At 44.8% G+C, this 13,744-nt stretch overlaps 1 protein-coding gene across 2 annotated transcripts in view; it reads right to left on the bottom strand.

Moving 5' to 3' along the window:
* Positions 1-784: 784 nt before the first annotated feature.
* Positions 785-13,744, bottom strand: part of eva1c (eva-1 homolog C (C. elegans)) — a 19,241-nt gene continuing 6,281 nt past the window's right edge. The window contains exons 3-9 of one of the 2 annotated variants that reach the window (XM_042311375.1): positions 11,682-11,805; positions 10,617-10,763; positions 9,660-9,803; positions 2,142-2,207; positions 1,514-1,663; positions 944-1,316; positions 785-895 (exon numbers count right to left, since the gene is read on the bottom strand). In XM_042311375.1, coding sequence (XP_042167309.1) covers positions 877-895; positions 944-1,316; positions 1,514-1,663; positions 2,142-2,207; positions 9,660-9,803; positions 10,617-10,763; positions 11,682-11,805 — 1,023 coding nt within the window. In that variant the 3' untranslated portion in view covers positions 785-876. Of the gene's footprint in view, positions 1,317-1,513; positions 1,664-2,141; positions 2,208-9,659; positions 9,804-10,616; positions 10,764-11,681; positions 11,806-13,744 lie in introns of both variants that reach the window. The other variant, XM_042311374.1, reaches the window with a different exon arrangement.

Below are 13,744 nucleotides of genomic sequence, written 5' to 3'. Positions count from 1 at the left end.
GGGCGGCAGGGTAACCTAGTGGTTAGAGCGTTGGACTAGCAACCGGAAGGTTGCAAGTTCAAATCCCCAAGCTGACAAGGTACAAATCTGTTGTTCTGCCCCTGAACAGGCAGTTAACCCACTGTTCCTAGGCCGTCATTGAACATAAGAATGTGTTCTTAACTGACTTGCCTAGTTAAATAAAGGGTTAAAAAATAACTCTCTCACACACACAGTTCTGTTACTCCAGCTGTGTAACTGAGTGGTAGATAAGGAGTCTGGTTCTGTTACTCCAGCTGTGTAACTGAGTGGTAGATAAGGAGTCTGGTTCTGTTACTCCAGCTGTGTAACTGAGTGGTAGATAAGGAGTCTGGTTCTGTTACTCCAGCTGTGTAACTGAGTAGTAGATAAGGAGTCTGGTTCTGTTACTCCAGCTGTGTAACTGAGTAGTAGATAAGGAGTCTGGTTCTGTTACTCCAGCTGTGTAACTGAGTAGTAGATAAGGAGTATGGTTCTGTTACTCCAGCTGTGTGTAACTGAGTGGTAGATAAGGAGTCTGGTTCTGTTACTCCAGCTGTGTGTAACTGAGTAGTAGATAAGGAGTCTGGTTCTGTTACTCCAGCTGTGTAACTGAGTAGTAGATAAGGAGTATGGTTCTGTTACTCCAGCTGTGTGTAACTGAGTGGTAGATAAGGAGTCTGGTTCTGTTACTCCAGCTGTGTGTAACTGAGTAGTAGATAAGGAGTCTGGTTCAGTTACTCCAGCTGTGTAACTGAGTAGTAGATAAGGAGTCTGGTTCTGTTACTCCAGCTGTGTGTAACTGAGTAGTAGATAAGGAGTATGGTTCTGTTACTCCAGCTGTGTGTAACTGAGTAGTAGATAAGGAGTCTGGTTCTGTTACTCCAGCTGTGTGTAACTGAGTAGTAGATAAGGAGTCTGGTTCTGTTACTCCAGCTGTGTGTAACTGAGTAGTAGATAAGGAGTCTGGTCCTGATCACAGGACGTCCCGTAGAGATCAGAGTTCATCCAGATCTCCTGGATCACCATGTCCCTCCTCTCCATGCGTTCTAGCCTCTCCGCGTCCGCTGTCCTGTAGCTCACTTCCTCCCAGCAGTAAGCCAGCTGCCTGTCTGAGTCCGACAGCAGCGAGCAGTCAGTCATCTCCTCCTCTTCTTCATCATCATCATCATCCTCCTCTTCCTGGCTCCTGCGTGTTTGTGTTTTGTGTGTGTGGCGGAGCCCCCTACAGGTCAGTCTGATAGACACAGCCAGCAGGGTGAGTAGCAGACCAACACACACACTGGAGGTGAACAGCAACGCCGCAGTCTCTGGATGCTCTGGGGAGAGGAGAGGAGAGGAGGAGAGGAGAGGAGAGGAGAGGAGGGAGAGGGAGGAGGAGAGGAGAGGAGAGGAGAGGAGAGGAGAGGAGAGGAGAGGAGAGGAGAGGAGAGGAGAGGAGAGGAGAGGAGAGGAGTTAATACAGAGATGGATGATTTGTGTGTGTGTGTGTTAGCGTGTGTGTGTGTGCCTGTACCTTTAATATAGGAGTAAGTCATAACAGAGTTACTCATCATGACTCCTGTGTTTCCTGGTGTTCTGGAGTCCTTAGGATAGACAGCCACATCTGCAGGACCAGGGTGGGCTGGGGGAGGACCGGGGTGGGCTGGGGGAGGACCGGGGTGGGCTGGGGGAAATGAAAGAAAATAAATGAGTATTTATCTTATTCTAATGGAGGTGTAGATTAGATCTCACATTCCAGTGTTGGAACTAGGAAACAAGGCTGCATGGAATTTCTGTTAATAGGGGACTCTGTGTAGCCAATGGCAACGTCTGCTTTAGGTATAATGCCGGGAGCCACTGTTGGATTTGATCACTCTAATACAGTCCCACCTCTTCCAACAACACCACCAAAACAACTGCTATGCGAATGTTGACTAAAGCGGATCTGACTGTATAGAGCCCTAATCCTAGATCTGGATTCAACACGTTTGATGGAGATTCTCCATACAGCTTTTTAGTCCAGAACTCGGCTTAATGTACATCCGGGAAACCAGACCGTAACCACCTGAATAAAGCCATTTCCAGTTGTTTGGGTCCTCGCGTAGTTGTCATGTCACAGTTGAGGAATCACCTGGGTATTATTTATATATCGATGACCGTACCTTTTGGGTGTGAGGTGGGTCTGTGTAGTACATCTGGGTCTGCTTCCTGCAGTAATGTCTGTGGTACTGTAATGGGGAAAGCACAAAGAGTGTTACCTGTGAGGAAAGTACTCCTATACTTCTCTTTCATACACACACACACTTCTCGCTCGTAACTACTCTTTACAGTCCATCCAAAAGAGGACTCTCGAAAGAGTCAAACACACAGAGATGAGCAGTGTTTTCTGTTAGACTTGTTACGTTGGTAAGTAACCAAGGGAAACTGGTATTGTTTTGTGTATCAATGGAGATGATATGATCTGTCCAAAGGGATCTTTCAACACTGGTCGAAAGTTTAAATCCCCCAAATGATTATATTCACAACAATGTCTATCAGCTGATGGTCTCACAAAGAGCCTGGCATTTGAACCAATCACAGGAAGCGCCACAGGAAGGGGCCGTAGTCACAAAGCATCTCAGAGTAGGAGTGCCTGATTTAGGACCAAGTCCCCCCCGTCCATATGATTCTAATTCATTATGATCTGTCCATATGATTCTAATTCATTATGACCTATCTAGGATCTGTCCATATGAATCTAATTCATTATGATCTATCTAGGATCTGTCCATATGAATCTAATTCATTATGACCTATCTAGGATCTGTCCATATGAATCTAATTCATTATGATCTATCTAGGATCTGTCCATATGAATCTAATTCATTATGACCTATCTAGGATCTGTCCATATGAATCTAATTCATTATGATCTATCTAGGATCTGTCCATATGAATCTAATTCATTATGATCTATCTAGGATCTGTCCATATGAATCTAATTCATTATGATCTATCTAGGATCTGTCCATATGAATCTAATTCATTATGATCTATCTAGGATCTGTCCATATGAATCTAATTCATTATGACCTATCTAGGATCTGTCCATATGAATCTAATTCATTATGATCTATCTAGGATCTGTCCATATGAATCTAATTCATTATGATCTGTCCATATGATTCTAATTCATTATGATCTATCTAGGATCTGTCCATATGATTCTAATTCATTATGACCTATCTAGGATCTGTCCATATGAATCTAATTCATTATGATCTATCTAGGATCTGTCCATATGAATCTAATTCATTATGACCTATCTAGGATCTGTCCATATGAATCTAATTCATTATGATCTGTCCATATGAATCTAATTCATTATGACCTATCTAGGATCTGTCCATATGAATCTAATTCATTATGATCTATCTAGGATCTGTCCATATGAATCTAATTCATTATGACCTATCTAGGATCTGTCCATATGAATCTAATTCAGAATTTTCTAATTTACTCCTATTCAACTCGTGAATTGAAATGTGAATTGAATTGGCCACACCGCACAGGAAATAGAATTTAATTCAGTGCAATTCAAAGAAATTCCACTCAGTCATAAAACATGATCGTTTCATTGAATCACACACAGCGCTCCAATTCAGACACCATGAATACGGCCCTGGTCCTAGATTAGTGCTCCAATTCAGACGCCATGAATACGGCCCTGGTCCTAGATTAGTGCTCCAATTCAGACACCATGAATACGGCCCTGGTCCTAGATTAGCGCTCCAATTCAGACGCCATGAATACGGCCCTGGTCCTAGATTAGTGCTCCAACTCTGACACCATGAATACGGCCCTGGTCCTAGATTAGTGCTCCAACTCTGACACCATGAATACAGCCCTGGTCCTAGATTAGTGCTCCAACTCTGACACCATGAATACGGCCCTGGTCCTAGATTAGTGCTCCAACTCTGACACCATGAATACGGCCCTGGTCCTAGATTAGTGCTCCAACTCAGACACCATGAATACGGCCCTGGTCCTGGATTAGTGCTCCAATTCAGACGCCATGAATACAGCCCTGGTCCTGGATTAGTGCTCCAACTCAGACTTCATGAATACAGCCCTGGTCCTGGATTAGTGCTCCAACTCAGACACCATGAATACGGCCCTGGTCCTGGATTAGTGCTCCAACTCTGACACCATGAATACAGCCCTGGTCCTGGATTAGTGCTCCAACTCAGACACCATGAATACGGCCCTGGTCCTGGATTAGTGCTCCAACTCAGACACCATGAATACGGCCCTGGTCCTAGATTAGTGCTCCAACTCAGACACCATGAATACGGCCCTGGTCCTAGATTAGTGCTCCAACTCAGACACCATGAATACGGCCCTGGTCCTAGATTAGTGCTCCAACTCAGACACCATGAATACGGCCCTGGTCCTAGATTAGTGCTCCAACTCAGACACCATGAATACAGCCCTGGTCCTAGATTAGTGCTCCAACTCAGACACCATGAATACGGCCCTGGTCCTAGATTAGTGCTCCAACTCAGACACCATGAATACAGCCCTGGTCCTAGATTAGTGCTCCAACTCTGACACCATGAATACGGCCCTGGTCCTAGATTAGTGCTCCAACTCTGACACCATGAATATGGCCCTGGTCCTAGATTAGTGCTCCAACTCTGACACCATGAATACAGCCCTGGTCCTAGATTAGTGCTCCAACTCTGACACCATGAATACGGCCCTGGTCCTAGATTAGTGCTCCAACTCAGACACCATGAATACGGCCCTGGTCCTAGATTAGTGCTCCAACTCTGACACCATGAATACGGCCCTGGTCCTAGATTAGTGCTCCAACTCTGACACCATGAATACAGCCCTGGTCCTAGATTAGTGCTCCAACTCTGACACCATGAATACGGCCCTGGTCCTGGATTAGCGCTCCAACTCAGACACCATGAATACGGCCCTGGTCCTAGATTAGTGCTCCAACTCAGACACCATGAATACGGCCCTGGTCCTAGATTAGTGCTCCAACTCAGACACCATGAATACAGCCCTGGTCCTAGATTAGTGCTCCAACTCAGACACCTCATGAATACGGCCCTGGTCCTAGATTAGTGCTCCAACTCAGACACCTCATGAATACGGCCCTGGTCCTAGATTAGTGCTCCAACTCAGACACCATGAATACGGCCCTGGTCCTAGATTAGTGCTCCAACTCAGACACCTCATGAATACGGCCCTGGTCCTAGATTAGTGCTCCAACTCAGACACCATGAATACGGCCCTGGTCCTAGATTAGCGCTCCAACTCTGAGACGCTTCATGAGTGCAAGCCATAATCCAATTACCATTCGCACGACAACGTCTGTTAGCCGATGACCTCACAAAGGGCCTGGCATTTGGTCCAATCACAGGAAGCTCCACAGGAAGTGTGTCTGTCGGCGGAGCACTGTAGACGCCATTCTCCAAGTCTATTTCTAGCCTGGTGTTTTCTCTGTTTTTATTTGTGCTGTGTGAGGTCTCGGGCCTGGGGCCTGGGTCTGATGTCTGGGGTCTGATGCCTGGGGCCTGGGGGTGGGGTCTGATGTCTGGGGTCTGATGCCTGGGGCCTGGGGTCTGATGTCTGGGGTCTGATGTCTGGGGTCTGATGCCTGTGGTCTGATATGCCTGGGGTCTGATGCCTGTGGTTTGATATGCCTGGGGTCTGATGCCTGGGGTCTGATGCCTGGGGTCTGATGTCTGGGGCCTGGGGTCTGATGCCTGGGGCCTGATGCCTGGGGCCTGGGGTCTGAACTCTGGAGTCTGATGTCTGGGGTCTGATATGCCTGGGGTCTGATGCCTGTGGTTTGATATGCCTGGGGTCTGATGCCTGGGGTCTGATGCCTGGGGTCTGATGCCTGGTGCCTGGGGTCTGATGTCTGGGGCCTGGGATCTGATGCCTGGGGTCTGATGCCTGGGGTCTGGGATCTGATGTCTGGGGTCTGATGTCTGGGGTCTGATGATGCCTGATGTCTGATGTCTGGGGTCTGATGCCTGGGGTCTGATATGTCTGGGGTCTGATGCCTGATGCCTGGGGCTGATGCCTGGGGCCTGGGGTCTGATGCCTGGGGCCTGGGGTCTGATGCCTGTTGTCTGGGGTCTGATGTCTGATGCCTGGGGTCTGATGCTTGGGGTCTGGGGCCTGATGCCTGGGGTCTGATGCCTGGGGCCTGGGGTCTGATGCCTGGGGTCTGATGCCTGGGGTCTGATGCCTGGGGCCTGTGGTCTGATGCCTGGGGTCTGATGCCTGGGGTCTGATGCCTGGGGCTTGGGGTCTGGGGCCTGGGGTCTGATGCCTGTTGTCTGGGGTCTGATGTCTGATGCCTGGGGTCTGATGCTTGGGGTCTGGGGCCTGATGCCTGGGGTCTGATGCCTGGGGCTTGGGGTCTGATGCCTGGGGCCTGTGGTCTGATGCCTGGGGTCTGATGCCTGGGGTCTGATGCCTGGGGCCTGTGGTCTGATGCCTGGGGTCTGATGCCTGGGGTCTGATGCCTGGGGTCTGATGCCTGGGGCCTGTGGTCTGATGCCTGGGGTCTGATGCCTGGGGCCTGTGGTCTGATGCCTGGGGTCTGATGCCTGGGGCCTGGGGTCTGATGCCTGGGGTCTGATGCCTGGGGTCTGATGCCTGGGGCCTGTGGTCTGATGCCTGGGGCCTGTGGTCTGATGCCTGGGGTCTGATGCCTGGGGCCTGTGGTCTGATGCCTGGGGCCTGTGGTCTGATGCCTGGGGCCTGTGGTCTGATGCCTGGGGTCTGATGCCTGGGGCCTGTGGTCTGATGCCTGGGGCCTGTGGTCTGATGCCTGGGGCCTGTGGTCTGATGCTTGGGGTCTGGGGCCTGTGGTCTGATGCCTGGGGCCTGTGGCCTGGGGTCTGATGCCTGGGGTCTGATGCCTGGGGTCTGGGGCCTGGGGTCAACAAAGTATCTGAATACTTATGTGAAATGTGATATTTCCATTTTTTGTATTTAATACACATTTGCAAAAATGTCTAAAAACCTGTTTTTGCTTTGTCTTTATGGGGTATCGTGTGTCGATTGATGAGGGAAAAAACGATTTAATCAATTTTAGAATGGGTGTAACGTAACAGAATGTGGAAAAAGTGAAGGGGTCTGAATACTTTCTGAATGCCCTGTATTCCTTCTCAGGAGACACAGGTCCCCGAAACCTCAAAAAGTTCTACAGCTGCACCATCAAGAGCATCCTGACCGGTTGCATCACCGCCTGGTATGGCAACTGCTCGGCCTCCGACCACAACGCGCTATGGAGGGTAGTGCGTATGGCCCAAGTACATCACTGGGCCAAAGCTGCCTGCCATCCAGGACCTCTATACCAGGTGGTGTCAGATGAAGGCCCGACAGAGGGTAGTGGGTACGGCCCAGTTCATCACTGGGGCCGAGCTTCCTGCCATCCAGGACCTCTACACCAAGCGGTGTCAGAGGAAGGGCTGAGGAGGGTAGTGGGTACGGCCCAGTACATCACTGGGGCCGAGCTTCCTGCCATCCAGGACCTCTACACCAAGCGGTGTCAGAAGAAGGGCTGAGGAGGGCCCGGCAAGCGGTACCGGAGCACCAAGTCTAGGTCCAAAAGGCTTCTTAACAGCAGCGATAAGACTGCTGAACAGCTAATCAAATGGCGACCCGGACTATTTACATCGACACCCCCTTTTTTACACTGCTGCTACTTGTGGTTTATTATCTATTACTCGTCACTTTACCCCTACCTACATGTACATATTACCTCAATTACCTCGACTAACCTGTTTATTATCTATGCATAGTCACTTTACCCCTACCTACATGTACATATTACCTCAGTTACCTCGACTAACCTGTACCCCCGCACATCGACTCGGTACAGGTACCTCCTGTATGTAGCCTCGTTATTGTTATTTTATTGTTGCTCTTTTCTTTTTTACTTTATTTAGTAAATATTTTTCTTCACTCTTATTTTTCTTAAAACTACATTGTTGGTTATGGGCTTGTTAGTAAGTATTTCACATTAAGATCAACACCTGTTGTATTCAGCGCATGTGACAACGCTGGTCTGACCAATCGGAATCCATGCTTCAAGATTGTTTTGATCACGCAGACTGGGACATGTTTCGGGTAGCCTCAGAGAATAATATTGACGTATACTCTGATTCGGTGAGTGAGTTTATAAGGAAGTGTATAGGAGATGTTGTACCCACTGTGACTATTAAAACCTACCCTAACCAGAAACCGTGGATAGATGGCGGCATTCTCACAAAACTGAAAGCGCGAACCACAGCATTGAACCATGGAAAAGTGACAGGGAATATGGCCGAATACAAACAGTGTACTTATTCCCTCCACAAGACAATCAAACAAGTGAAATGTCAGTATCGAGATAAAGTGGAGTCGCAAATCAACGGCTCAGACACGAGACGTATGTGGCAGGATCTATTGGTTATATTCTATTAGTCCATTTCTATTAATTCTATTAGTCCATTTCTATTAGTTCTATTAGTCATATTCTATTCTATTAGTTCTATTAGTCACATTCTATTAGTTCTATTCGTCATATTCTATTCTATTAGTTCTATTCGTCATATTCTATTCTATTAGTTCTATTAGTCATATTCTATTAGTTCTATTCTATTAGTCATATTCTATTCTATTATTTCTATTAGTCATATTCTTTTCTATTAGTTCTATTAGTCATATTCTATTAGTTCTATTCTATTAGTCATATTCTATTAGTTCTATTCTATTAGTCATATTCTATTCTATTAGTTCTATTCGTCATATTCTATTCTATTAGTTCTATTAGTCATATTCTATTAGTTCTATTCTATTAGTCATATTCTATTCTATTATTTCTATTAGTCATATTCTATTATTTCTATTAGTGATATTCTATTAGTTCTATTAGTCATATTCTGTTAGTTCTATTAGTCATATTCTATTAGTTCTATTAGTCATATTCTGTTAGTTCTATTAGTCATATTCTATTAGTTATATTAGTCATATTCTATTAGTTCTATTAGTCATATTCTATTAGTTCTATTAGGCATATTCTGTTAGTTCTATTAGTCATATTCTGTTAGTTCTATTAGTCATATTCTATTAGTTCTATTAGTCATATTCTGTTAGTTCTATTAGTCATATTCTATTAGTTCTATTAGTCATATTCTGTTAGTTCTATTAGTCATATTCTATTAGTTATATTAGTCATATTCTATTAGTTCTATTAGTCATATTCTATTAGTTCTATTAGTCATATTCTGTTAGTTCTATTAGTCATATTCTATTAGTTCTATTAGTCATATTCTGTTAGTTCTATTAGTCCTATTCTGTTAGTTCTATTAGTCATATTCTATTAGTTCTATTAGTCATATTATATTAGTTATATTAGTCATATTCTATTAGTTATATTAGTCATATTCTGTTAGTTCTATTAGTCATATTCTATTAGTCATATTCTATTAGTTCTATTAGTCATATTCTGTTAGTTCTATTAGTCATATTCTGTTAGTTCTATTCTATTAGTCATATTCTGTTAGTTATATTAGTCATATTCTATTAGTTCTATTAGTCATATTCTGTTAGTTCTATTCTATTAGTCATATTATATTAGTCGTATTCTATTAGTTCTATTAGTCATAAAGGTATTTTCCTACCACAGGAGTAGAGTACAGTCAGGTACTTCCTGGTTCCAGGGTAGCAGGGGTCTCTGAAGGTCTGGTTGTCTACGGCGACAACACACCTCTGTTTGCTGTAGCAGCTCTGTGACAGAGTGTGAACCGCATTGTGGTTCAAACACTCTACACACAGAGAGAGAGAAAGATATCAACATCAACTAAAGACAAGCACGGAGGCATGTTAAGGGTCCAACTCCATCAAGCATTTAATTATTGTATCAGTTTTTGTATCTTTGCGTGTGATACATAGTACCTGAAAGTGTGCCACGTGCATTCCCATAACTTTCAGAGTAAATGTTTTGACAGTGTTGAAAGTGAATTGATGCTGATGCTGCGTTCATCACCAAGTGAGAAAGTGGAAATTACCAGTTATATCATAAATACCAGTTGGATGCATTCAAGTGCTTTGAACTGGTGGAGAAAAGCTGATTGGCTAATGAACAACAAGCTGTGTCTGATTGGCTACCATAAACTAAAAGTACAGATATCATGCTTGTAAACAAATGTACAGTTTTCAAAAAACATATTAAGTCGCAAAAATAAATAAATCTGCCTTTTTCTTTTTTTTTATTGAGTACTTCAACTTTACCTCAAAGTCCTTTTGGAAGCTTTTCTTGTCAAGCCAATCTCATGTTTAAAAAACATATTTATAGACCCCAGACCCCATATTTATAGCTTTTTATAAATTATGTTATGTTGTAGCATTTAACGGCCCAAAAAAAGCTGTTATCGAGGTGACGTCAGAGCTCAGCATGTAGGAGAAGTCAGAGCTCAGGGATGATAGACGAGTTAACCACTAGTTAACCACTAGTTAACCACTAGTAATTACCAGTTGGAAGGGCGTTCAAGTAGATTTCTACCAGTTTTATGTGGTAAATACCACCATCCCACTTGGTTATGAACACAGCGTGAGTCCCTCCTCTGCTGTCCACTCACCAAACGGGGGTGTTCCTCTGTCCTGTGAGGGACAGGTGTGGCCCAGACCCCTACCGTAAGCAGCTGTATAGATGATCAGCACTCTGGGAGGCTTACAGTGTAACGTCAGCTTCTCTCCCTCACACACCACACTGCTCTTATGCTCAGCTGACAAAGAGGAAGTGTGGGGTGGGGGGGGGGGCAACAGGAAAGACAAGAACAAACACAAACTTGCTTTGTGATGTATATTTTTCTGACAGAAATACTGCTTACTGCAGATATGTGGGCGAGGGAGAGAGAGAGAAAGAGAGCGAGGGAGAGAGAGAAAGACATGGACAGTGAGAGAGAGGTGACCATAGAGAAAGAGGGACAGAGAGAGACAGCGATAGAGAGAGACAGGGAGGGGATAGAGAGAGACAGGGAGGGAGGGGATAGAGAGAGACAGGGAGGGGGTAGAGAGAGACAGGGAGGGAGGGGATAGAGAGAGACAGGGAGGGGGGTAGAGAGAGACAGGGAGGGAGGGGATAGAGAGAGACAGGGAGGGAGGGGATAGAGAGAGACAGGGAGGGAGGGGATAGAGAGAGACAGGGAGGGGGATAGAGAGACAGGGAGGGGAATAGAGAGAGACAGGGAGGGAGGGGGATAGAGAGAGACAGGGAGGGAGGGGGATAGAGAGAGACAGGGAGGGAGGGGGATAGAGAGAGACAGGGAGGGGGGAGAGAGAGAGAGAGACAGGGATGGGGATAGAGAGAGACAGGGAGGGGGAGAGAGAGAGAGAGGGAGGGGATAGAGAGAGACGGGGAGGGGGATAGAGAGAGACGGGGAGGGGGATAGAGAGAGACGGGGAGGGGGATAGAGAGAGAGAGACAGGGATGGGGATAGAGAGAGACAGGGAGGGGGAGAGAGAGAGAGAGGGAGGGGATAGAGAGAGAGAGACAGGGAGGGGGAGAGAGAGAGACAGGGGAGGGGATAGAGAGAGAGAGACAGGGAGGGGGAGAGAGAGAGACAGGGAGGGGGAGAGAGAGAGACAGGGAGGGGGATAGCGAGAGAGAGAGAGAGAGATGAGTGGTAGTGTACAGTACTCACTAGGTTTACACTTGTAGGTGACGTGGAGGTACTTGATGGTCCCAGGACAGGGGTCAGGCCCAAACACCAGGTGATTGACAGGTAGCTGACAGTCTCTGTGGCTCTGACACTCTGACAGTAACTTCTACAGAAAACACCAGGTCATGTCAGGTAGCTGACAGTCTCTGTGGCTCTGACACATTGACAGTAACTTATATGGCAAACAACAACAGGGTGACCCTAACAGACATGTTTTGGCCGGGATTCAATCCGATCGCCCCATTCAGGCTATGCACCTCTTAAAGGTAATGTTCCTGGCTTCGAAGAGACTGCATTCATGGTAAACGCTGCAAATTACCTTTAAATGTCAAGCGTGCTATAACCCATCTCTACTGATCTATAACATCTCTACTGATCTATAACATCTCTACTGATCTATAACATCTCTACTGATCTATAACATCTCTACTGATCTATAACATCTCTACTACTGATCTATAACCCATCTCTACTACTGATCTATAACATCTCTACTGATCTATAACCCATCTCTACTACTGATCTATAACATCTCTACTGATCTATAACATCTCTACTGATCTATAACCCATCTCTACTACTGATCTATAACATCTCTACTGATCTATAACATCTCTACTGATCTATAACATCTCTACTACTGATCTATAACCCATCTCTACTACTGATCTATAACCCATCTCTACTACTGATCTATAACCCATCTCTACTACTGATCTATAACCCATCTCTACTACTGATCTATAACCCATCTCTACTACTGATCTATAACCCATCTCTACTACTGATCTATAACCCATCTCTACTATCTGATCTCTACCACATCTCTACTACTGATCTATAACCCATCTCTACTACTGATCTATAACCCATCTCTACTACTGATCTATAACCCATCTCTACTACTGATCTATAACCCATCTCTACTACTGATCTATAACATCTCTATCTCTACTGCTGATCTATAACCCTGATCTATAACTACTACTGATCTATAACCCATCTCTACTACTGATCTATAACATTTCTACATCTCTACTGATCTATAACCCATCTCTACTACTGATCTATAACCCATCTCTACTACTGATCTATAACCCATCTCTACTACTGATCTATAACCCATCTCTACTACTGATCTATAACTACTGATCTATAACTGACTCTATAACCACATCTCTACTACTGATCTATAACCCATCTCTACTACTGATCTATAACCCATCTCTACTACTGATCTATAACCCATCTCTACTACTGATCTATAACACATCTCTACTACTGATCTATAACCCATCTCTACTACTGATCTATAACCCATCTCTACTACTATAACACATCTCTACTGATCTATAACCATCATCTGATCTATAACCCATCTCTACTACTGATCTATACCACATCTCTACTACTGCTGATCTATAACCCATCTCTACTACTGATCTATAACCCATCTCTACTACTGATCTATAACCTACTGATCTCTATTTCTACTGATCTATAACCCATCTCTACTACTGATCTATAACCCATCTCTACTGATCTATAACCCATCTCTACTACTGATCTATAACCCATCTCTACTACTGATCTATAACCCATCTCTACTACTGATCTATAACCCATCTCTACTACTGATCTATAACCCATCTCTACTACTGATCTATAACCCATCTCTACTACTGATCTATAACCCATCTCTACTACCCATCTCTACCTATAACACTACTACTGATCTACTCTCTACTATCTATAACCCATCTCTACTACTGATCTATAACCCATCTCTACTACTGATCTATAACCCATCTCTACTACTGATCTATAACCCATCTCTACTACTGATCTATATCTCTACTATCTATACCCATCTCTACTACTGATCTATAACCCATCTCTACTACTGATCTATAACCCATCTCTACTACTGATCTATAACCCATCTCTACTACTGATCTATAACATCTCTACTACTGATCTATACCCATCTCTACTGCTGATCTATAACCCATCTCTACTACTGATCTATAACCCATCTCTACTAC

This window comes from Oncorhynchus tshawytscha, linkage group LG33 (assembly GCF_018296145.1).
Source record: "Oncorhynchus tshawytscha isolate Ot180627B linkage group LG33, Otsh_v2.0, whole genome shotgun sequence".
In the NCBI taxonomy this organism is placed as follows: Eukaryota; Metazoa; Chordata; class Actinopteri; order Salmoniformes; family Salmonidae; genus Oncorhynchus; species Oncorhynchus tshawytscha.
This window is presented reverse-complemented; position numbering and strand designations above follow the sequence as displayed.